Genomic DNA, 23,825 nt, shown 5'->3' with positions numbered 1-23,825 from the left:
GGACCCGACTGGAACGAACCAGGCCGAGGCAGTGAAGCAGACGCCGTCGTGAATAGAAAAGACCGTAAATTGGACAGCAGCTGTAAACCAACAATACGTCAAGCCAAAAGAGCAGAATGCTGTCTTAAAAGGGCTTGTGGGACGCAATAGGGAAGGACAACCCATGCGAAATGGGTAACTTGGTCAGCATGTTAGCGTTTGCAAATGGTTTGAGGACTTAGGAGAGAAGGCGTATTCTTCGATCGCAAAACGTACCGGTGTGTGGTTGGGACGAAGTTCACCATCTGATTTCGAGGAAGGTGTTTTCTCGACCGGGTCTTTGGAATTAGCTTGCTCCATACACGCACCGGCAACGACAGCCTGTATTGCGGTACAATTAAGCAGGAATTTAGCAGATTGAGGCGAGCCAACATGGGCTATGGTCAACGCATCGGAGAGGCACTATTAGTAGCCTAATTGTAAGTATACTTAGTTTTAGGACTCAGCTTCGACTGCTAAATTGTACTGGGATTTTTTTTATTACAGTCCTAACGGCTCAAAATCCAACTAACGTTACTACCGATCTCCGGATGTAGGTACCGCGCTTGGCAAATACAAGAGTAAATTCGGCTTGAATTTGTACAAAACAGAACTGCATGTTTTCTTTAGCGCACTCCTTTTTCCTGATGGCGTTATGGGTTAATATGTAAGCTCATCGCAAGGCAACAACAGACCAGTTTGCAAGAGCAGTTTTGCAAAAGATTTGCATTTCCTATTATGAAATGTATAACGTAGTACACACTTTAATCAAGATAAGTTTGTAACACAATGCATATTGCCTCGTTGTACGGCCTTGTCCAATAAAACAAAAATGATTTTTTTGTAAAACGCCAAGTGCCCAATTGGATAAAATATATAAACTATTTTTGATTGAGTAAATGACAAAACGAAGGTACAAAAGGGTTAATAGTCAAACATTTTACCGTACGAAACATGCTCTGTTTTCAATTAATCGTTTTCTCTTATTATGGCCATGCGATCGAGGACATGCGATCACGGACAGTCACGCGCCAACCACCAATAATGTGTGTCATTTAACAATACAATTCGTTGCAATAGTTCAGCGCCGTACCAACCGCGACGCACAACTGTTCGCCTATGGAAACACAGGAGCCACTGTTGGACAGCAATGAGAACTGTAGAGAGCTGTTTCGAGAGTTTGACAAGGACAAGAAAGGTGTATTATCCAGAGAAGGGGTCCGATCGTTTATCCACGAGAAGTTCGTAGCGAAGGGGATCGAATGCCTAGGGGAGTTCGACTATGACATTGTCGTCGACAAGGTTTTCCATCGACGCCGCCAAGAGGACAGGATGACGTACAGCGAGTTTGAAACCGACTTCGCACCAGAAGATATCATCAAAGAGTAGTTGGCAAGACCAAGATCGAAGCGAAAGAGACGAAGCAACTGAAAAAGCGCGGGCACACGAAAGCGGGTCATCAGTGGCATCGACTTCGGAAGTATTGTCGTAAGTACACCGTTGAAATATTCTGGCTAACGCTGTACTTTCAGTTGATGGTGGCGGTTTTCGTTGCCAAGGCATCTCAGTTTGCCGAGGATCCTGCTGTCGGTCACTGCATACGAGTCGCCAAGGGCTTCACACAGATCTGCCTCGTGAACACTGTACTCGTGCTATTGCCAATGTGTCGGAACCTCGTCACGGGTCTCCGTGCACTTCCGATTGTCACGAGTTATCTCCCCGTTGACCAACACATTGAGTTTCACAAAATTTGCGGCATTGTGCTGCTACTGTCAGCGCTGGGACACACTGCTGCCTGGATTGCTATCATCATTTACGCACGTGGAGCACCAGAGTCGGTCTGGGAGAAGTCGGTATGCCACCACCTCACATTAGTTTGGGAAGACAATTGGCTCAACTTGACGTTACGAGTTCCAATGTGGACGGGGATAGTCATGTCATTGTGTGCTGCCATTGCTGCTACGATGTGTATCCGCAAGATTCGCCAAGGAAACTTCAATTTCTTTTGGCTCTCCCATATGTTGTTCATCCCGTTTGTCGTCTTGATGGCATTCCACGGCTTCGCCAGCTGGGTAGCTACTCCACAAGCTCAGTACTGGGTCTTACCTCCACTGCTCATTTACCTAATTGAGAAACGTTATCGAATGGGATACGTATTTGGTGGCAAAACTACGATCACCGAGGTACAATAATTTGAACAAACGGTGGCAATCTTCATGAAGAAACCCCAATGTTTCTACCGGAGACAGCGCTTCTTACCGGGAATGTACGTGTTTGTCAACGTACCTGCAATTTCCCGGTTTGAGTGGCATCCTTTCACAGTTTCTTCCGCCCCAGAAGATAAATTCCTTACGCTTCACATTGAAAAAAACGGCGACTGGACGGGTGCACTTCACGATTATTTGACAAAGCTGACTACGCACGATGAATCTTCTGGTCTAGAAGGCTTGCGATATGGAGCTCTCGTATCGTACCCGACGATCTATGTCGACGGGCCATTTGGCTCCCAGCGCAAGACTACGCAAGATACCGCGAAGTCGTCCTCGTTGCTGGCGGTATTGGTGTTACCCCGTTTGCCTCGATCTTGAAAAATATTCTTCATCAGTGGGAAAGCTACCGGTGTGGATACTGCAGAAACATTCGCTTCCCGCCCACCTTCCACCTACAAAAGATTTACTTTTATTGGGTCACTCGTAGCCAGAGATCACTCACTTGGTTCGCCAATACCATGAACCAGTTGAGTGAGATGGATACGGAGAATCGACTCGAGATCCACACCTTCTACACCGCAAAGAGTCTTGACGACGTCATCGGCCCATTACAAGCGCTACAGACTTTCATCCACGCCACCGAGGGCCAAGATATCGTGTCTGGCCTACAAACGAAGCAGAAGACGCACTTCGGAAGTCCAGACTGGAGCGCCGAGCTTTCGCGGGTAGCTCGGAATCATACGCGACTGGAGTCGCAGGACGAAATATCCGAAGAGATCGGAGTATTTTTCTGCGGACCTAAGAAAATGGGCCGCGAGATCCACGATCACTGCGTGTTGCTAAATCTTGCTAGGGAGAATCAGGTGTCCGATGTGCAGTTTGATTATCACAGTGAGTAGTTCTAAAGCTGATCAAAAAGGAATGCTTGCGCTTTAATAAAACAATTCTAAGAAACTCAACGAATACAGATATTATCTTATACAAAGTCGTGCTGTGCCCGAAGAAGCTCTGAAAATTATTTAAGCTGCGCTGTGAGCTGCACGCCTTTAAGAATTCATTAAAGTTACGTACGAGCAAGCAGCCTTAACGCAAAAAGAGAGAGAAGAAGTGTCTAACCCTGATCCTACCACAGAAGCTCAGTGCTTTTACTCACACATTGTACTAGCAAATTAAGCACTATTTGAACCTTCAAAGATTGGTAGTAAGTACCGCCGACGCATCTCCTGCGCTTGCTTCGGAGGCACAGCATCTGCTATACACAAGCTGCGCTTCGAACTCCACGCACACTTTGTAGAGTACTATAAGCTACGTATTAACAAACCTAACGGCCCTTCCCTAAATACTGTATCAGCTGCCACTTTGTTCCCATTTTCCCAATGTAAGTTCATATTCCAGTTCTGTATCCAAATGTGTGCGCCGAAACCAGTGAATCACCACATACGTATTGTACTGGCGAGATGAAATGCACCACCATTTTTTTGTTTTGCCCATAAATACAAAAGTAATTATCGAATTAATGCCGGCAGACCCGCAATGGAAACAGGGTAGCACAGAGATCACAGACAAACACACATTGTTTGACTTTCTTGTCTTTTTTTAAAATGGTGGAAGCTCAAACGTCTGCGGGAAATTGATGCTGATCATGCATGCAGAACATTTCTTGCGATATTTAATAAACAAAGAAGCCTAAGGTGACAAGCTTTACGCCAGAATGCAGCTTGGAATGCAACGCATCTGCAGAAGTTGGTTTTAGCTACAGGAGCAGCTTAGGGATTGCTGCATGCAGTGTTAAACGCATCGCCGACAGCCCCACTTCCTAGGATCAAATGTGCATAGAAATGAGTAAAAAGGGCATTGTTGATTGTAATACTAAAGTTTGTAAGGACCAAAACATCTGATGCCAAACATAGCCTCGATTTTTTGGGCGGAACAAAAGACACGCACTTTTCGATTAAGTGTAGCATGTGCATTTGAGCAGATATTCAAGGATGATAATGACTACTTAAGAGAAGAAATCGTTATCTTCCCAACAAAAAAAAGCTCATATAAATTGGGTAATTGGGTGAGAAGTTGTGAAGGGGCAATGTTTGGTGTTGCATTTCATCTCGCCAGTACAATAGTTGCTGACACCATATTTTGTGTCGACACTGATTGATAGCTTTTTTTACATGAACATCATTAGTCAACGTCTATAATACGTGACTTTTTTGCAGCAATTTGTAATACTATTAGGACCCAGCCCGGACAACGCAGGCAGCATTCTAATACCGTATTCCTTATGTGATTGGCGACAGTCAAATTCTTGAGGTGGTCCAGCCTTTCTGCCAGCATAAAAGATACCTGCATAAAAAAAACTATATAACATGCTCAAAATTATATTGGTCGCCAAGCACATAAAGCGCGACGACACGAAATTTGAATCAATTTGATTGGCTGCTGGATTTGTCGCTAATGACCGAGCGTCGCCAATCACATACGGAATACGGTAGTCTATCATTTTCACTCAGACATTAAGATCCATGGACTCGCAATATCGAAGTTTATATGATGATTTCTCTTTTCTGCTGGCACATCAGCATCGTTTTAGACAGGAATTTAGGAATCCACACAAAAAACTTATAAATTTACGAGAGCAAAACTCTCCACTTTATCCGTTGACAAACGGCAAAGATCTGTAACTCACGAAAGCGCCCCCCCCTCCAGAAAAACATTTCGTCGTTCGCTCCTGCGCGTCCTTATAAATATCAAGACTTGAAGTTCAAGTTGATTGAAAGCCAAGTGCTACTGTTTTTTCGCCAACCACCAGATGAAATGCCACGATCGACTCTTCACTACGTCCACTGCATGCAAGATCGCAAGAAATCATAACCAACAGCGCCATGAACCCAAAAGGCTCGACGGCTAAACATTCACTTGTTACGACGCTTACCTCCAGAAGGTCGTGGAGCGCCCTCTCAGCACAAGATCGCACAGCCTACCTACGATGTGCACCGTGTGCAGTGCGAATCTTCGTACAGTAAGTAAGACTGCGGTTATCAATGGATGCAATGAAAGATTCATGGAATGGAAGTTCGCCTCTCCTTCCTCATTCCCAAAACTGCGCGCATCCGAAGACCCTCTCCAGCACGTTGTAATGAAGACGTTGCTCGGTCTACTCCTGCTAAGGTGCACCTTGACACCCAGTGTCGTCATCGGCCATGGCTACATCGTTAGCCCAGAAATAGCGTGAATGGTCAATCCGTTTTACGACAAAAACGCCCCAGCAGCATTTTACGACGCCAGCTCCTCCTTCGGCTCGACCTTTACCCCAATCTTCGGTACATTATCGACCGCGACACCCCGTACACGAACATTCCTGTGATTGCAGCGAACGCGAACAAGAAGTGCGGGATGACCAGCTCCACTGGCCCGACCCGCTCCATCTCGGGGAATCTAAGGTTCGATGTGGACCCTGCAGCACTTCACGAGGTATGCGAAGTTTTGTTGTAGCCCAAGTATTATGTGAAATTATCCAAATTATTGTGATAAAGGGTCCGTGCGAGGTGTGGGTGGACGATGTCCGGACGTTGGTGGCGAGATCATGCAGGAGTAAGTATCAACGGTTCTCAACAACAAAAACTCGTAATAACCACTAAAAAAAACAAATGTATCCTGATGGATCAACAATAGCCACCTACACCGGGAGGCCTTGGAATATCCCAGTAGACATGTCCAAGTGCACTCGCTCCACGTGCGTGGTTCAGTTCATCTGGATCGGCACACACAGCCCCACCTACGAGGTTTTCAGTAAGTTTTGAGCATTTGTTGTTCTACTGTAACGTTAGATCAGCTTACAAAAACTATTGCACAGAGAATTGTTTCGCTGTTGCAGGTGGGGCTGTCCAACCACCGACTACCACCCAACCACAGACTACCACCCAAACACCGACTACCACCCAACCACCGACTACCTTACGACCGCCAACTACCACCCAACCTTCGACGACATGCACCAACGTCGCCGCGAGTGGGGGCGCCTGTGGTGCGTCTAACGGAGGCAAATACTGCCCCGGCACACAGTGTTGTAGCCAGTATGGGTACTGCGGCGTGGGTACTGCTTGGTGCAGCTCAAACCCAAATTCTATCTACAACGGTGGCGGGAGTTGTGGTGGCACTGGAGGTGTCGTCTGTACCAAAGTGGCTCCCAATGGAGGAAGTTGTGGCGCTAGCAACGGCGGCGCGTACTGCCCCGGCACACAGTGCTGCAGCCAACACGGCTACTGCGGCGTGGGTTCGCCATGGTGCGACAGCAACCCCAACTCGATCTACAACGGGGGGAGGTGCACCGTTGCGCTTCTTCTCGCCCAGGAAACAAACGCGACGAAGAAGAAGATCAAAGCGATCTGGTGGACGAAGTAGATCAAGTCCAACTGGCCGCTCAAGTGTCTGACGTCTCTACCGCCGTTCTTGCCAATGGGGCGTTGTCACTGGACATGATCATCACTCGTCGCATCTTCGATAAAATCTTCCCCGAGACCGAAGGCTCCGTCTTCAAGTTCGCGCAAACACCGACCGCTGACATCAACGTGCTGGAGGTCGCGTACTTCCTGGCTCATGTGGCCTACACGACCGAGGACCTGGCCTACTCAGCCGAGAGAGATGGCACCATGTACGACAACAACAAGTACTGCCAGAGCTCGTCGGCGTATAAGTGCGCGTCTGGTGCCAGTTACTACGGCCGTGGTCCTCTTTTCTTACGCTACAACTTCAATTACTACGAATGCGGTAACGCAATTGGGGCGACAAACCGGATCTCGCCCTGGAGTCGCCTACAACCGCGTGGAAGACTGCGCTCTGGATGTGGTTCAACTTGGGCATCCATGAGCTGTCGACGCTGCCGAACGCGTTTGCCCTGTCGACTACCAAGCTCGTGGGTGACGACGAGTGCGGTAGCTCCTCAACGGCTGTAGCCGCGAACGCCGCACGCGTCGCCAAGTTCAAGGCGGTTGCCAAGATCCTGAATGCTAAAGGTGTCAGCAAGCTCACGCTCTCGTGCGCTGATGGAGCTTTGGCGCTGGTTGCTGCGGAGGAAACGGAATCGACACAACTCGTGGCCAACGAACGCTTGATTGCCGAGGATGATGCGACGCACGCCACGTATGCTGCGAGTTACGCAAACGTGGCCGTGGTGGGCGTTGCCATGACCGCAATGGTGATAATCGCCGTAATTAAGCGTACTGCACGTGCCGCCCCCAGTATCGAGAATGGCGACTATGCCTTGCTGACCACGTTCGAGTAATTATCGAACGTGCGCCGTTACGCGAATGATCGGTGCAACCAAGTCAAGTGCAAAAAATCTTGTTTACTCTTTGATCGTTCGGACAAAACAAAGGACTGCGCTGGACAATCGCAAAATCGACTTTTGTCAGCACTTCGACTCGGTCAAAGCTTTAATAATCGATGAGATGGATGAATATGATATCGGACCATATTTAAATTTTGTAAGGTTATATACCTGCCAGCTAAAATCACCAGCCAATCACAGTAATCCAAATCATGCTTTTAACCAATCGGATGTAGGCGAGTCATCTAAGCCACCCACTTCGCAACGTGCCCTTTGCTCGCTGTTGCTCTCGTTTCTCCGTCCAAGCTACACCGTGCCAAGCTATCATCGGAAATCTGTCCGAATAAATGCATCAAACGCCGATACACTATCACTTGACGTGCCGCCCGTGGTGCTCTAAACGCACCACCGGCGACCTCTGGTCTTGCTACGCCTGCTCTCCTCGTACTGCTGCGGCCTCGACAATCTACCCACATGCCAACCGTGTGCTTGATCGTGTCGGCCCTGCCACCGGTGTATCAGCTGCTCTCACGTTGCACTACTTCCGTCGTGGTGGGGCCAAACATGCCAACGGTTGCGAGAAGATGACCGTGCATTGGATCTTCGATGGCGGGTCTTGGAGCCTAAGCACCACAAACAAAGGGTCCAGCTACATTTTCAACACAAGTAGAGAAGACCACATGATTGCCAAGGTATTGAGTGGATACAAACCCGAAAACGTTGTCCCTCTCCAAGACAAGTCCGGCTATGACGCCGAAACGCTTGACGCGATTGCCGAGTTTCAACGAGTCTTCGCAGTTGCTATCAATTGAAGACGGAGAGCCTTAACATCAACCGAAAGGTTCTGGACGTCAATACCGCTTGCGTCGTTAGGCGCTATCCCGTCGTAAAGGGCTTGAATCTCAACAGTCCAGCGGTGCAGCGACTCGAAACCTGTGTTACGCAGGCTGGACGTACACTACCGGACATCTTAGCCAGGCCGACACATCTTGCAGGAGCGCAGCATTCCCTTAAAGACAACACAGAATCATCCACCCAGCCATCCAAACCAATCGATCAAAGCCACGAACAGACAATCATCGTCCACCAGGCCGCTGCCATCAAACACCTTTTCAAGAATTCTAAGCGCCAAGACGCTCGCATGGATATGTTTGAGACAAAGCTGAACGGTGACCCTGTAGCTGAAACGCGAAAAAAAAACATTCAAGATGAAGATGCCACAAATGTGAGCAAACCCAAGCAAAAACGGCGTAGAGGATCAGCTACCTACCTTCATGTGACTTGCTTTACCTGGTCCGCGCAAGAGGAACGCTGGTACGTCGAAGTATCGAAGCAGCAGCGCTCGAAGGCCAAGCTGCTAGTCGCGTACATGAAGCTGTTTCTCGACGACGGCTTCGTGTTCAGCCAAACGTCAGCGGACTACCACGATCGAGTTCTGGAGCCGGGGAAGCGCGCCGATAATGCCATACTTACGTACTTGAAGACAAACACAGCTTTAAATCTCGCGGAGCGAGCGCGGCCCTCCAGCACCCCCAAGGGGCCCACAGCGCTAACGTGCTGAATGCCAAGATACAGCGCCACCGTCAACTGATCCAGACAGATGCAATCTTAGACCCGTCTCCTGACTACACGCAGGACGTTCTTGAGGAGGTTAGTAAGTACGACAAACAAACTAGCTTCGAATGCATTCACCCTTCCTCACAGCATAAAGTCATGTCGACCTCAACACACGTATGTCGTCACCTTTATTTCTGATCTGAGCTGTCCACGAACCTTGATCTTCGCCACAAGGCCTCTAACCCAAGCATAAGAAATAACGATGGCCCGATTTGAACAGGCATCCTCAAGGCCGAAACCTTGCGCTGTCACCGTTGAGCTTCACCGCTGAAAGGGGTCAGAGGCGACCCAGAGGCTTGGAAGACCGTGCCGCCCGTACTAGAGATCAGCGTAGTAGCGTTGAAAAGTAAGACTGACTGCCAAGGTGAGCTGTCGGCGGTAAATTGACTGAAATTGAGAGGCTGCAAACCATTCGATAAGTGGCACGTTTTACAAGCAGATAGTTAGCAAATAAACATTAGTGACTCTGATAACTGGCTGTCGTCATCCTTTATGTACTGAACAGATACAAAATTATCCGGACGATCGTGGCGATTCTGCCTCATTGTCAAATTTGCTAGCATGAGCACGTGACTCTCATGTCCAAAAATGCATAGAAATGCAAAATATTGATTTTCTCAGCCCAGAGGGCGTTTCAGGCCATTTCCTGCCGTCTATAAATCAGTATGTTTGGTCACTCTTTGGCCTTTTGCATCATTTCACATCAGGCATATCCTCCCCTTAACCTCGTACCTATCTAAGATAAACTGTGTACAATACATAGATGCGATTTGGTCATACGGTGATAAATTTTGATATGGGTCGTAAGTGCAAGTGATGTATCTTAAAGCTCCGTCCGCTAGGCCCACGAGGTCTTAAAGCTCGGCAGCATACGCATCATTTGAATTTTTCTCTCGCCATATTATGACGTTTTGTATTTTATATAACGGATGCGCCCGAATAAAAGCCCCCTACCGAATAGTGTCCTGTGGGGTGCTACATGCCTGCACAATTAAATACAAGCCTCTCCCAAATAGAGTCCTTATAAAGGCTACCAAATCTGCTATTACAAGCTTGCTGACCATCCATTCTACAGAGAGAAACACTTTTCCGTCATTTCCAATAATGCCTCATCAAAGGCAGTCGGTTAGCAGTGAGCGTAAGCAAGAGGCGATCAAGTGGACTAAATATGTCGTTTTCATGACCTACTGTACAGGGAAATAACGCTTGGAAAGAGTCAGACCGAGTCGAATGCACTCGCTTTGGTAGCCCACGTATGCCAAGTGTTGACACCGCTTGCGATTGGGGCCTCCGCGCGTGGCGAGACACGGATGAGGCAACAATCATGCGGAGCGCTGAAATAGCAGGCGTCTCGAGAGACCTCTCGTCGTGGTTTATATCCAAGCACGATGTGTATGGCGCTAAATTTCGTGAAAAGTGGTCGAAATAACCGCAAATCGACGAAGACGTCGATCTGTTAAATTCTTTAGACATAGATGATACGTTAGACGATATTAACCTGGTACACGAATCATATCAGCAAGGAATAAAGTCCTCACCCGTTTAAAGTCCTCTCTGTCACTTTCGGGCGGCACTATTAAATATGTCCGTTAAAAGGTCTGAAGCTCTGGCACTCAGGCTAACGCAAGCTCCAAATAGGCTCGAAAATTTCCCTTCATGCTGGTTTAAGATCATGATCAGACTGGGAGCACACTGACATTGGTCGGAATTGCAACCTCTTTTGTGTTTTTGTCGAAGGCTATCCTGCGGTAATATTTGACCGCAATACCTCCACCAAAGGGCTGTCGACTATTATTGTCTAGCTTTTGTCGGATCTGGTGCGGGCAAAATCAACAACAAGGTGAGTAAAAATAACTTTTGTCGGGCTTTTCCCACAACGAGTGGGAATCCTCTTAAAGCATCCTCACAGGAATTTATGACGGGGTCTGGGTCTGGGAATAAACAAGTGAGAAAATTCTAGACTGCATCCCCTGGGTGTCGGTCTGGGAATATTGTTTGCAATCTACATACCCCGTCAAAATCGTTATCGCGGAGCGGCTGGTCGGCTACACCAGTGCATCGCGTCGCCATGAACGTAGAGACGACAGGCTTTATGAACCTTCTCCTGTCTCCAACTACAGTCTCCGCCTCATGGCGCAGAAGACCAAGTCGCTTCGGTGGAGTCTCCAGCAGAGACTGTGGTAGCAGCACCAATATCGAAGTCAAAGCGTGGCCGGCCTTCAAAGAGTGATCAGGAACTTTGGACGACGTCCTCGACGGAGGCACTATTTAGTAAGGTAAGCTATTAGTCGAACGTGTGATAGGGTACCGTCTACTACAGATTGATTTCACGACTTTGTTCAGAATGGTTTTGGCAATCAAACCAATCATAGCGCTTATATTTATTCTTACTATCATAAACTGAGCGCACATCCGGCTCGATTGCTGGATGAGGGCTAAAGACAGATAAATTCTGTCAGGTACATCACCCTACTATATGGAGGCAAACCTCTTCTGCTGTATAATACAGCAGACCAAGCGGGACTACACCATTTCAGGTTCGTTCTTCCCACCGCAGGAGTTCGATACAACCACCCCAGAGCCGACTTGCACATAGGACCGGGCAAATCTCAGCTCAAAACACCAATGCCTGAGTTCAATACACACAGGTGTCTCTTTTATATTTTTTGCCAATTACTGCGGAAGTACCAACTTTTGTCATTTCGAAACCATTCGAGAACTCAAAGGCATCCATCCATTCATCGCTTCGCCTCGCGCCCCTTTCGTTTTGGCATAATGGGTAACACTTACCCTGAAGACGTTCGTGCACGTGTCCTCGGGGCAGCGAAGGAGGGTGAGAGCTGGCGATTGGTAGCAGCTCACAACGGCGTTGTGGTGGAGACTGCGCGGGCTTGGGTGGAATGGTCTCGAATTCTCGAATGGTCTCGAAATGACAAAAGCTGGTACTTCCGCAGTAATTGGCAAAAAAAATAAAAGAGACACCTGTGTGTATTGAACTCAGGCATTGGGTGTTTTGAGCTGAGATTTGCCCGGTCCTATGTGCAAGTCGGCCCTGGGGTGGTTGTATCGAACTCCTGCGGTGGGAAGAACGAACCTGAAATGGTGTAGTCCCGCTTGGTCTGCTGTATTATACAGCAGAAGAGGTTTGCCTCCATATAGTAGGTTGATGTACCTGACAGAATTTATCTGTCTTTAGCCCTCATCCAGCAATCGAGCCGGATGTGCGCTCAGTTTATGATAGTAAGAATAAATATAAGCGCTATGATTGGTTTGATTGCCAAAACCATTCTGAACAAAGTCGTGAAATCAATCTGTAGTAGACGGTACCCTATCACACGTTCGACTAATAGCTTACCTTACTTTTCGCGCCATAACCACTGGCCTGGAGAGCCCTGAGCATTGGGGCGCTGTCTGCCGCTTTCTCCGGAAGAAACGTTTGCCCGTTTATCAATCAATGACTTGTGTAAACAACAAATGGCCAAAGTTTCCTATGTTAGATCAAAGTAAGTTACTCGTCAACTACCTCCTGCAATTTGCGCTTCTTGAATCGAATTTTCTTCCTCATGTCTGGTGGGATGATCGTGCCATTCTTCCAGGTGTCTGCCCAAGTATGGAGGCACGTTGTAGTGCTGCTTGATCCTCTCTGCGAGCTTTGTTGCAGACCCCCCCCTCCCCAAAGGTGCGCGTACATTCCTCGCAAAATCACGGGGTTTCAAAGCTACGGTGCGCTTTGTCGGAGAAGGCTGAGCAGCAGATACTGACGGACTTTGTTCTGGTAAGTTTCAGTGTTTTTTTGTCAGCACGTATGGCACTCTTGCAGCGGAGATAGACAGCAAGTCATGTACCTGCATGTTTGTCTGAAAGTGTTTCTTTTGCTGCGCCAGCAGCTCCAGTTGAAGTTGCTTCAGGTAATCTGCGTGTGTCGGCATAGGTTTGCCTTGCTCTTCCACCACTATAATGTGCACGATGAATCCATTGACGAGTGTCATGTCAACAATACCAAAACAATAGTAAAAGGATCGATGACGAAGTCCTTTCACAATTGAAAACTGATGAAGCCGCAACGGATCTTGCTTGTCCACTCCACCCATGATTTAGTTGTAGATACACTCAAGAGCTGGCCATGTGACATCCAGTGAAGTACCGTCACCTTTCCAGTTTCGATGAGCGACCACTCGCTTTCTAGTACGCCCCGTTGCCATGAAGGTGACTATCTTTGAGACTTTCCAGCAAGCTGCGACCAAATTCGGAATGCGTGGATTTTGCGCGACACGATACTCGCCACGTGTTATTGTCTTTGCACGTCGCGACTGTTTTTTTTCTTTTTCGGAAATTGAATGCGCTCACTCTAACCTTCTCGATCGACACGTGATCTTCTTACAGTGTGGATTCCCATTATTAGAAGCCGCCCTGCTAACTGCACACACGTCGGTTAATGCGGGCATGTTGCCGCGCTCCCGCTTCCTTCACCTTCAATGATCTCTTTAGTGAGTCACTTTTATTACAGTACCAGTAACCCTTCCCGCTTTCGTAGCATGTGTCAGGCCGTCTCGATAAATATCACCCAAATTGGCAATATTTAATGTTGCATCCTTCTGTGATAACGTTAGCCGAATTTGCAGCCAAACTCAAACAATTTTCGGAGGCCGAAACAGTGTTTCGGGCTGTTATCCTCAACAATAGGTGTCCTTAAAATGAGGACGAAAAAAGAAACAAGATGGTCAAATGTCGAGTGATTTTGTCCTTAAGACCTCGATTATAAGGACGAAATTCGAGCGCGGTGAGCCCAATTGCATCTGACAGATGCGACACTCAGTACCACTTTGGGACAAGACACTCTCCAGGAATGCATTCCAGACACCTTTGTCACGTACCCAGGAACGAGGGGGTTATTCCAGGCGTAATACCGCAGGCAAGGCTGACCCGAGGTCCTGACTACTCCTCGTCACGCCGTCCCGTCCGGTCGGTACCCTCTAGGCTCGGCGGCTCGCGTATCCCCGGTCGAGACCGCTAGAGTTGCCCTCTAGAGTGGTCTTGGAACGCTGGGACCTGTTCGACGTGGGACTAAGGTGCCTCGCGCAATCGAGTCCCCTTCCCAAAGCTCCCTGTTGTCCTACGAGGGCGGATGTGAGGTGAAGCGAACTCGTCCTTCGAGTGTAAAAGAAGCGGTGTCATGTATATGAGAGAAGGGAAGGCGTTAGATCTCTCTTCCATTTAGCTCTCAGTCTTATATTTCCCACCTTCTACTCAAGTGAAACCCAAGTCAAATAAAGAAATTTATATTCTTAGTAAGTGTTCTATTCTACCGTTCCGGACACTGAACGAGACCGTACTCCCTGAACAGCCACAGACTACCCGACCCTTGGAGGTGGAGGTATACGACATATGGTGGAGAACTAGGGTAGTCTGCTTGCTGGAGAAGGTCCCGATTCAAGTGAAGACTCGTTGAGGACGTAAAACGGAAACAACAATATGGAGGAGATGGCGTCTACGAGCACCGGAGAAGACGCGGGCAACACGCGAGAAGGTCATCAGGGGAGTCTACCTTCGAGGACGATACCTAGTCTGTCGACTACGCAAGGCCTTCAAAATGTGCAAAACATCATATACCAAGCCTAGGGGGGGGGACAGCTTGAGTACTAACACTGATCCACCCGCGGACGCTTCGGGCTCCGGGGTACCTTCGACCACTACTACGCAAGCGTTGGGCCCAACGCTAACCTTGGACGGCGGAGGTGGTCAACGTTCGGTACAAGGATGGCTCAACCCCCTTAACTGGTTGAGGTCGGTGGCTCCCCCGGAGATAGCTGCTGCTGTGGAAAGAGCCGATGGGAACAATAGCTTAAGGACTCCCCCGTTAGCGGCTCGGGTGAGGACTGCGATGAACTGGTTGTGGAACCGAGTCCTCAAGGCTTCAAAGCTATTGATGCGCGAGTACATCGACCAGTCTTCTCCGGCCTTGTCTTTTTAACCTCACGGAAAGCACTGAGTCGGATCAGCCCATCCAGTCCGATGGTCGCACGTTTGAATGCCTCCCAGAACGATCGAGCCTTTTCCACAGACGCTCCTTCCGAGTAAAACGGTTGGATCATACGGAAAGCGTCCCCGATGTTAGTGGGCATTCCGTACTGGCCCCTAGTCGTCGAAGAGGTGTTACCATACATCGGGGAAGCGTGGTAAGGGCTACCTCCATAGCCACCATACGCGAGTCTCGGTTGAATTCCGATAGATGCAGTAGTCCCTCCGTTTCCTACGGAAGCTCCGGTTGTTCCAGTTTGGCCGGTCCCGTAGGCGCTTCCGCTTGCTGTCGAAGCTCGAGACCCCGGAGTCTAAGGCGGAGCTCGAGCGGTTGGAGCGGATGTCTGGGCAGAAGCACTTAGCAACCCTTGCGCAGTCGCAGCTTGAGTGTTTTCCACTCCACCTTGTAGGCCACCAGTTGGCTGGATGTTCCAAGGAGGAGCGCGAGTGGTTTCCAGAGGAACACTTGTAGGTGAAGCACTTCCACTGTTCTCAGGGACCGTAGGTAGAGAGAAGAACGGGTTGAAATCCTGCCCATTCGATGTAGTCGGGGTCCGGATTGTGTATCCTTGGTATTGATTGAGAACCTCAAGAACACGAAACGACCCCAGGGGATGTCCGCTGAAGTGTGGGGTGACATAATTCCAAGCCTCTGCGATGATGCCCAGTGCTACGATCCTCAAATGCGTTGTCAGTATTTCTTGTCGGGACCCCGGAACCTGGGTTGAACGCTCTCGCTACGACCATGATTGACTCAATCCCTGTGGCGGTAGCCATGTTACCCCTCAAGAGTATGCACCGTCCGGTCGAAGCCGAGTCCGAATTCGATAATGCTCCTTCCCCTAGGCCTTCCCACGAAAAAGCTGTCCTCGAACGCATGATGCAAAAAATGCTGCAGACACAGAATCTACTCGCTCAACAGCAGCAGAAGCAACTACAACAGCCGTTGATGGAGCGTCATATGGCTGCCACATATGCTACTTCTGCGATGAATGTGGCCGCAGCGTACACGCCTCCGGAGCAGGGCTCTTTTGAGCAGTTTCAATCTAATGGAACAATTTTAGCTACGCCTCTAAGGGGTGTTCGCCTAGGACCGGACATGCACACTCGCGATGGTCATATCGTGTATGGTCGTTGTCACACTCTAGGGTGTAGTCGGATTCACTGTCGTCGCAGCAAGACCACCTGCCCTCACTGCAAGGAGGTGAATCACATCGGTGCTGAGTGGGAGCTTGTTCCTACCAGCAAATACAGGAACAATCAGCAGAAGAACGGTCGCAAGTGCTTCTTGTGCGATGAGCTCGGACATATCGTTGCTAAATGTCCTCTGAAGGCGTCTTTGAAGAGACTCAGTGTTTCTGCGACGACGGCGATACCCGTCCAGGACCAACGCCCAACCAGCGGTGATGGGGGCGAGAGGGGGGGGAAGGGAGTGCCGCTCCTTCCTCTTGTCTACGGATCGACACAAATGGTACTATGAACTCCGCGGGGGAGTCGACCGAAAGGTACGAAGTGTGGGTGGGATGAGTTCCGCCATGCTGGAAAGAAGTGGATCGACTGTGAATGAAGAATATATGACGAGGACTGAGTAACAACAACCGTTTACGAATGACAAAGGCACTGAGCCCGTGTGGAACGGTGCGTCGATAGTCCCTAATGCAGTCGACGGTTGGAGAATAAAACAAGAGACGTTTGTGACGGAAGGAGGCTTTGGGTCCATTTGGAATGGTCCCCCAGTAGCCTCGAGCATTGACGAGCGTCGGGGAGTGAACCGAGGAGAACTAACAAGAGGGTACCAAGAAAACGAGATAGGAATAGCGAGAGAAGAACTTATCGAAGAAGGAGATGCGGAGGGACCGCGACTTCAGCGGGACGAGACTACCCGACGACGCCAACCAACCACGAGAATGTGGTTTCGAGTGTACTAGAGCGTGACGAGAAAAGTGGTGAGTCCGAAGATCACCTACAACAAATGAGTTACCCTAAGAAGTGATAGAGGTGCCCCCCCTACGGCCCGAGGAGATAGTGAAACTACGGAAGAAAGTGTCCCGCTCCCGAGGGTTGAACCAAGAGAGAGGAAGGGAGACGTGACTCTTCCTGAAAGAGGAGCCTCCGCTGGAAGAAACACTGAGGAAGTCACCCTTCCTGATCCCGAAAGGGAAGAACTCAAGAAGGAGCCTTCGTTCGCGAGAGAGCTCTCCGAGGAAGAACTGGACGCTTTCGAAGAAGGAGTCAAATCTGAATTGGTCGAAGAAAACGATAAGGAAATCGAATATGGATTATTCCCTCTTGATGAGGTAGAAGTAAAGCGTTGGTTGACCGAAAACGCGGAGCGGTCGAAGGAGTTGTCTCTTGCCGAGTTGAGTGTTCTACTCGATATCCCTGAAGAAAACGTAGAGAGGTCTCGAGAGGCTTACCCTGGTCGACTGTGCACTCATGAGTACGGGCTGGAGTGGTATCAAAAGACGCTAGCCTCGACCAGTGAATCGAAGCGCGCAAACCGAAACTTCAAAAAGGAACGCTGGTCCTGATCAACACCGTGACGTCGAGCAACTCGGATTACAGCGACGAAGGAGGCAGAGCTTCGACGAAGAGGTTCTCAAGGCGGGACGTACCTAAGAAGGTAGTACACTTCCCGGGGTTGAAATACCTCCTCATCCGGTAGAAGTGTGTCCCGTGGGCCCTCAGTTGTGGAGGGCAACATTGCTCTGGATCTGGAAGATTCACCCGATAGACCCTCCGACCTCAGCCGGACCAAGTACAGTTTGCTTGTTTTTCGAGGGATGGTACCTTGACCTTGGCGTTCGGTGGTGTGGCGTACTGTGTACTTCCTCGTGAAAGCTGAAATTTTCTAGCAAAAGCTACGTGTGTGAGGGGGGTGATCGCGAAGGATTACAAAGGGAAGAGTTGAAGGACGATTCTACGCCCCCCCACCCCACCCCCCTAACTAGGACCGGTGGGCTACTCGAGCATCACCTCGCTCCCTCCGATACTCGGTTGAGGGAGTTGCTGACAAAAAGGATCGCGATCGCTACGAGAAAAATGCTGATTAGCTACGCTTAAATATCCTCGAGCTTGCAGACTCTGTCGTTGGAGGAGCCCTGGTCCTAATCCCTATCCTAAGCGTAAGCAGGTCCGTTTCGAACGTTCCTCTCTGTATAACGACCGTACAGAAGCCCTAGGTTCTAACAGCTCCTCCCGAGCCGTGGAGAACGGAATGTACGGCTATGTGAACGTCGTCACCGACGCTCCCGGGCCCAGACGCAAAACCTGATCTAGTGGAAGTACCGAGTGCTGCAAGCAACCGGTCGGCTGAAGAAGAAGACGATGTCGTCCCCATCGGCAAGCGTGGAATCGGATCAGCGGGAGGTGTGTGTGGTGTTGGAAATCCCACGTGGACGCTAGCTACAAATGTAGCTAGGACGTTCCCACAACAATACGTCTACTAGGATAGTAAACGATCGTTCGGGCGGACCTGAAGACCCCAGTTCTGCCCTTGCACCGGGACAAACTGGACCTTGTAAACTACTTATATAGGCCAACCAGTAGAAATAAGAACACGCTACTAGCACGAGCAAAGCTAGCAGGTGCTATGAATCCTCGTGGTCCCAAGAGCGGAAGGGTACCAGGCACGGGTAAGCCTTTTACGAGATCAAGAGTGCTCAAAACTCGGCTGGAAGAATAAAATGGATGCAATACAAACACTCCCAGTCGTGCAAATAGGCAACAATAGAACTCATCCCAACCGCCACTGAGGGTTCGCACCGTAGATGGTCCGCTGAATGCGAATCCGGCCAGTCCATTATTAATAATAAGGACAGCCTGGATTCAGTGACATATGGGCCGTATCCAATACTCGCTGAAAGTTCAGAAGTGACGCCGTCGAGTCCCTTGCATCTTGGCGTCTCCGTACATCACATGACCGAGGGTTCGTCGCTTGAACATCTTGGGCGGTGTCACGTCTTTGTCGACGGGTGATAATCCGCAACTACGGAATAAATCACTACACCACAACTGCCCCTGTCGCAATGGAAGCCACGGTTAGGTGCCCGTTGTGACATTTCTTCATTCTTCCATTCACCATCCAGTCACCGTATGTCCAACCGTTTGAATCGAGCCGTGTCCGACGCGTTTCAGCGTCTCAATCCTCGCCGACGTCGCGAACGTGAACAGCTGTAGGTACGTCAGCTAATCTTCCTCTTGAATCATCGGCGCCTTGCTCATCACCATGCATTACTCGTCTTGTTTCTTAGGAGGGCAAGACCAAGGTTTCGAACGCCCCTCAGCCTGCTGCACTTCCTCCGACAGCAGCGTCATCAGCCGGTCCTCCGGCGCTTCCTGCCCCGGACTCTTCACCCCCCGCGGTAGCTCTTGCGGCACTCCCTGTCGCCGCTGAATCCGCGGCGATGGCTCCTGCTGCTCCTCCTGCGCCTGATGGTGGTCCACCACCACTCACCGAAGATTCGCTGCGCGCCATGCTGGCTGAAAGTACGGAGGCATCGGTCGATCACATGATGACCTCGATAATTCCGTACTTGACTGCAATGGCTCGTCACCAAGTGCAGCTCAGCGTTGCGCCTCCTCTCTACGGCGATGTACACGCTCAACGTCGCCTCGAGACTGCTGTAGGTCTCGATGATGTCCTCGCTGCGGTACAACCTCTTCCTGACGCGCTGTCGGCATTACCCGAACGAGTCGTCAACTTGGAGCGTCAGTTGCGGTTTGCTCAGTCCGAGGCTGCTGCCGCCGTACGTTCGGTGGTACCCGAAATCATGGCTCGTGAGAACGCGGAGGCGTTCCTTAAGGCTGCCAACGCTGCGATCGAAGCCCTTCACCACAACGTCAAAATTCTCCGCGAGTCGAGCGCCAACGACGCCATAGTGTTCAAGCCACCATGGAGCGACACGCAGAAGACTTGAATCGTCTGCACTGCGAGGTCCAAGCTCGGAACGTTTTCATCAACACGTTGCACAATAAGCTGGCTCGCGAACGTGAGGTGTACAAGTCTTCCATTGGTGCGAATACCGAGCAGACTCGGAAGCTTCATCTCCTTCTCGTAAAGCTTGTCCAGGGCAAGTACGTTGATAACGACACGCTCAAGGTCCTCGAGAACCAGCAAGACCGTAACACTCGTGTGGTGTAGCGGAATCCGCAAAATCTGCGAGATTGCTGGATCCATCTTACCAACTGCGCCCAGACACCGACTAACGGAGGGGGTCCCCCGATGATCCGTGTTCTGCTGAACTTCCCTCACCTTGTGTACCCGTCGGTAGGGCGGGATCTGCTCTCTCGGTAACTTCCGAAGAGCTCAAGTGGTGAAGCTTGAGTGTCTTGACGAGACGTGGGGATGGGGTGGAGCAGCAGTGGAAAATCTTCACTCTGCGTCCGTGGATGGTTCCGTATCCTAAGCGAATATTCGAGCTTATGGATCCGGGGCCTAGATCGTGGATCTGGCCGTAGGGTCGCCTTGTGGGTGTGTTCCCTTGCCTTTGTAGTTCCTTTGCGTCGTACTTGCCGCCTCCTGTGACGGGATCTTGAGAGTTGAGAGCCCCTAGGGTGTAACCGACCAAGTAGTAAATTCGGTTAGCCCGTCGGATCTGCACGTGTATGGGAAAGCTCACTAGGTTGTAGGAACTGGCCAATGTATTATCCCGTTATCACTACCAACCCTAGATTCGCAGTTCCCAACCTTCTCCGAGCTCGTACGGCCAATGTAGTTCCGGTTCTTGAGGGCAGGAAGGCACTTGCGTGTTATGGTGCAAATGAGGTTCTGTATTGATATTTAAGCCTATACCTGCCTGGATTTCTACCTTCTATGTCTTTCACTTGCTAAATCCCTTACCAGGCCCGGCTGCATGTCCCTTCTTCCCTTGACCCATCATCCCAGCTGTATTATCTTCAGATCCACCGGATCCATGACGTAATCATTATGGTCACCCTATTATGGGTACATTCATCCGGATCCAGGTCGCTGGATCCACTTCACTGTTAGTGCACACTCGTCGTGGATCTGGGCTCTCCAATCATCCAACATCATCTTGCAACCATCTGTGATCTTCATTTTCCCTCGAAACTTCGAGATCCCAGCATCCATTGTCTCTGTACCCTGGATCCAGGTCCCTCTCTGCGGGATCCTCCCTCCTAGGATCCGAACTCGGAAGTATGGGATCTGGGCCACCTCGCGGTGGATCTTGACTTCTTGCTAGCCGTGGCTACTAGATCCACCTTCAGAGGGCACCTACCATCATTCCTTCATAGGATCCACACTCGATCCACTCTTATATAGTATATCCCATATCCATCTAAGTGAATCCAGGTAAGTGTGGATCCGAGATAGGTCTTGGTGGATCTTGCCTTCTCGTACATCGCTCATACCAGATCCATCGTCATTCCATACGGGGTGCTGTTCGTCATGGCTAATCCACCACAGGTAACTTGCATCCGTGCCAGACAACCCAAATCCTCTCTAATCACTTGAAATTGTCACTGATTCGGGATAGTGACCCCGCGTCGGGCCCATTCTCTTATTTCTGAGAAAGCACTTCACCACAATCGCCTCCTGTACGTTGTCGGCGCTGCACAACAGCGCTCACGACGTGCACTACCAGCATCCACAACCGCCTTCTCCTCTTCGTGACACATGTCTCCCACCAAGCGTACCAGTCAATCGCCGGGAAAGGCTCCATCCATCACTCCTCCGGTCAGCCCTTCTTCGATGTCGCCCACCGTTCTGCGTACCCTGGCCCAAACTCTTTCCGATCAGGTGCAAACCCTGACGGCGGAGCTCCAGACGGCTCAAGATGCCCAAGACCAAGCTGCGTCTCTGCACACTACCCAACTTCAGACCTTGCGAGCCCAAATCCATGACTAGGCTATGGAGATCCAGGGGTGGGAGCACCGTGTGGCCTCTCGGTCGCAGGACCTGCGACTCTTGTTGGCTGATCAGGCGGTCGAGATCCGCGACCTGACCGGACGGCTGGATCGCGCCTCCCGTCAGCGAGATGTCATGCGGGATGACAACGACCATCTCCTTACGGAGATGGCGCTCGCTGGATCTGAGATCCACCAGCTCCGATCCCGGATCCACGACCTCGAGCGGGATCTGGAGGATTCTCAGACTGCTAGGGCAGCCGCGGACGCGAGATTGGACCGATTCCGTGACGAGTTGCGTCTGACCCCAGAGGAGGTGGTGACCAACGACTATGTGGGATCCATCCATGGCGGATCCGCCTTAGGGTCGGCGCGTGGCGGGTCCCCCGCGCCAAATCCACTTCCCTCGTCGCCGGATGTAGCTCTGGCTCAACGCTCTGAGGACTTGCAAGATACCAAGGAGTCGCTCGAAAAAGCGTCTGCTGGGCGAGATTACGCGCTCGAGGAGTTCGTGCGTATAACTCAATTGCGCGACGAGATCCAAGCGAAACTGGCGGACAGCGAACTCCAACGGGACAAGGCGGCTACCGAATGGGCGGATGTTAAGCGGGCGCAAACAGAACTGGAATCCAAGCTTCGTCGCACGAGTACGTGGATCCTCTTTTGGCCCTTGCTAGTAACTCCATATTCACTTGTTATGTCAATCCAGGTGACAAATTGAAGGTTGCCGATGCGAACGCCGCGAAACCCCAGGATCAACTCGCCGCAGCTCACACTCAGCAGCAACAGCTGGTCCTGGAGCGCGATCGTGGCTTATCGGAGCGGGATTTGGCACGTCGACGACTGGCGCTGGTGACAGCTGCCGTTTCGGATCCACTTCCTCCCCTGTCGGGGCCCTCTCATGCTGCCAGCGTCTGTGCTCCTCTTCCGTCTGTAAGTGGGGCGGATCCGTCGGCTGCGAAACGCCCGCGTAGTGCATCTCCCGCTCCTAGCACCGGATCCTCCCGTCCCCATAAGCATGCTCGAGCTTCCCCGAAAGCCAAGCCCAAAACGACTCCGATCTCTAAAACGGCTTCGCAAGCGGGATCCACCTCTATGTCCAAGGTGGGATCCACATCCGCGTCCAAGACTTCCGCCTCCCCCTCGAAGTCGGGTGCCGGATCCAAGTCCGGATCCACCGCTAGATCTAAGTCTACCTCGGCGTCCAAGACTGGATCTGCGGCTACGTCCAAGACTGGGTCTACGGCGTCCAAGACTGGATCCGTTGCCCCATCCAAAACGGGATCCACGGTGTCCAAGTCTGGATCGACGGCCAAGGTGGGATCTACGGCCGTATCCAAACCGGGATCGGCGTCCAAGACGAGATCCACCGCTGGCCCTTCGGTGACGACGCCTGCCGTTCCCCAGCCCGCTTCCACCAGCCCTCCGCCGGCCCGTACTGGACCCGGGAAGGGGAAAGCCAAACGTGTCCTTCCCCCTGGATGTGGACTTGGCAGCTGGGAGGACGACGAGGATGAGGAATCCGACTGGTCCGACGGCTCAGGACCTCCTATCCGGCCGTCATCGAAGCGTACGTCGTCCTCCGGCCCGTATCCCTTCACTCTGGCCGATGAAGACGATGAGGACGACGACGACGATGAAAGTCCGGAGGATTCGGAGGAGGCTCGAGCCGCTGATGACGCCTTGGAGGAGGACACGCGACGGGCCTTGTCCCAGTCCCGATCTGAAGCCCGGCGAAGATCCCTCTCAACCCCGCCTCCACAAGTCGC

The 23,825-nt window shown here is 50.8% G+C and overlaps 2 protein-coding genes and 1 pseudogene across 3 annotated transcripts; 2 read left to right on the top strand and 1 right to left on the bottom strand.

Annotated features, from left to right (window-relative positions):
* Nucleotides 1–1,553: 1,553 nt before the first annotated feature.
* Nucleotides 1,554–3,071, top strand: PITG_15645 (ferric reductase, putative; the record flags this gene model as incomplete). The annotated part of the gene is made up of 4 exons (XM_002897885.1): nt 1,554–2,201; nt 2,268–2,403; nt 2,529–2,953; nt 3,003–3,071. The coding sequence occupies 4 exons, from the start codon at nt 1,554–1,556 to the stop codon at nt 3,069–3,071; spliced, it is 1,278 nt and encodes a 425-aa protein (XP_002897931.1).
* A 2,386-nt stretch (nt 3,072–5,457) lies between these two features.
* On the top strand, nt 5,458–7,506 carry PITG_15644 (glycoside hydrolase, putative; the record flags this gene model as incomplete). Its single annotated transcript, XM_002897884.1, has 6 exons — nt 5,458–5,545; nt 5,759–5,816; nt 6,100–6,249; nt 6,296–6,498; nt 6,627–6,992; nt 7,178–7,506. The coding sequence occupies 6 exons, from the start codon at nt 5,458–5,460 to the stop codon at nt 7,504–7,506; spliced, it is 1,194 nt and encodes a 397-aa protein (XP_002897930.1).
* A 1,859-nt stretch (nt 7,507–9,365) lies between these two features.
* On the bottom strand, nt 9,366–9,437 carry PITG_28718 (annotated as a pseudogene). Its single transcript has one exon. The product of its transcript is annotated as a tRNA-OTHER (tRNA).
* Nucleotides 9,438–23,825: the final 14,388 nt, after the last annotated feature.

The sequence above is a fragment of the Phytophthora infestans genome, genomic scaffold, assembly GCF_000142945.1.
Source record: "Phytophthora infestans T30-4 supercont1.40 genomic scaffold, whole genome shotgun sequence".
Lineage (NCBI taxonomy): Eukaryota > Oomycota > Peronosporomycetes > Peronosporales > Peronosporaceae > Phytophthora > Phytophthora infestans.
The sequence above is the reverse complement of the archived record's forward strand: the minus strand, read 5'-3'. Positions and strand labels throughout refer to the sequence as shown.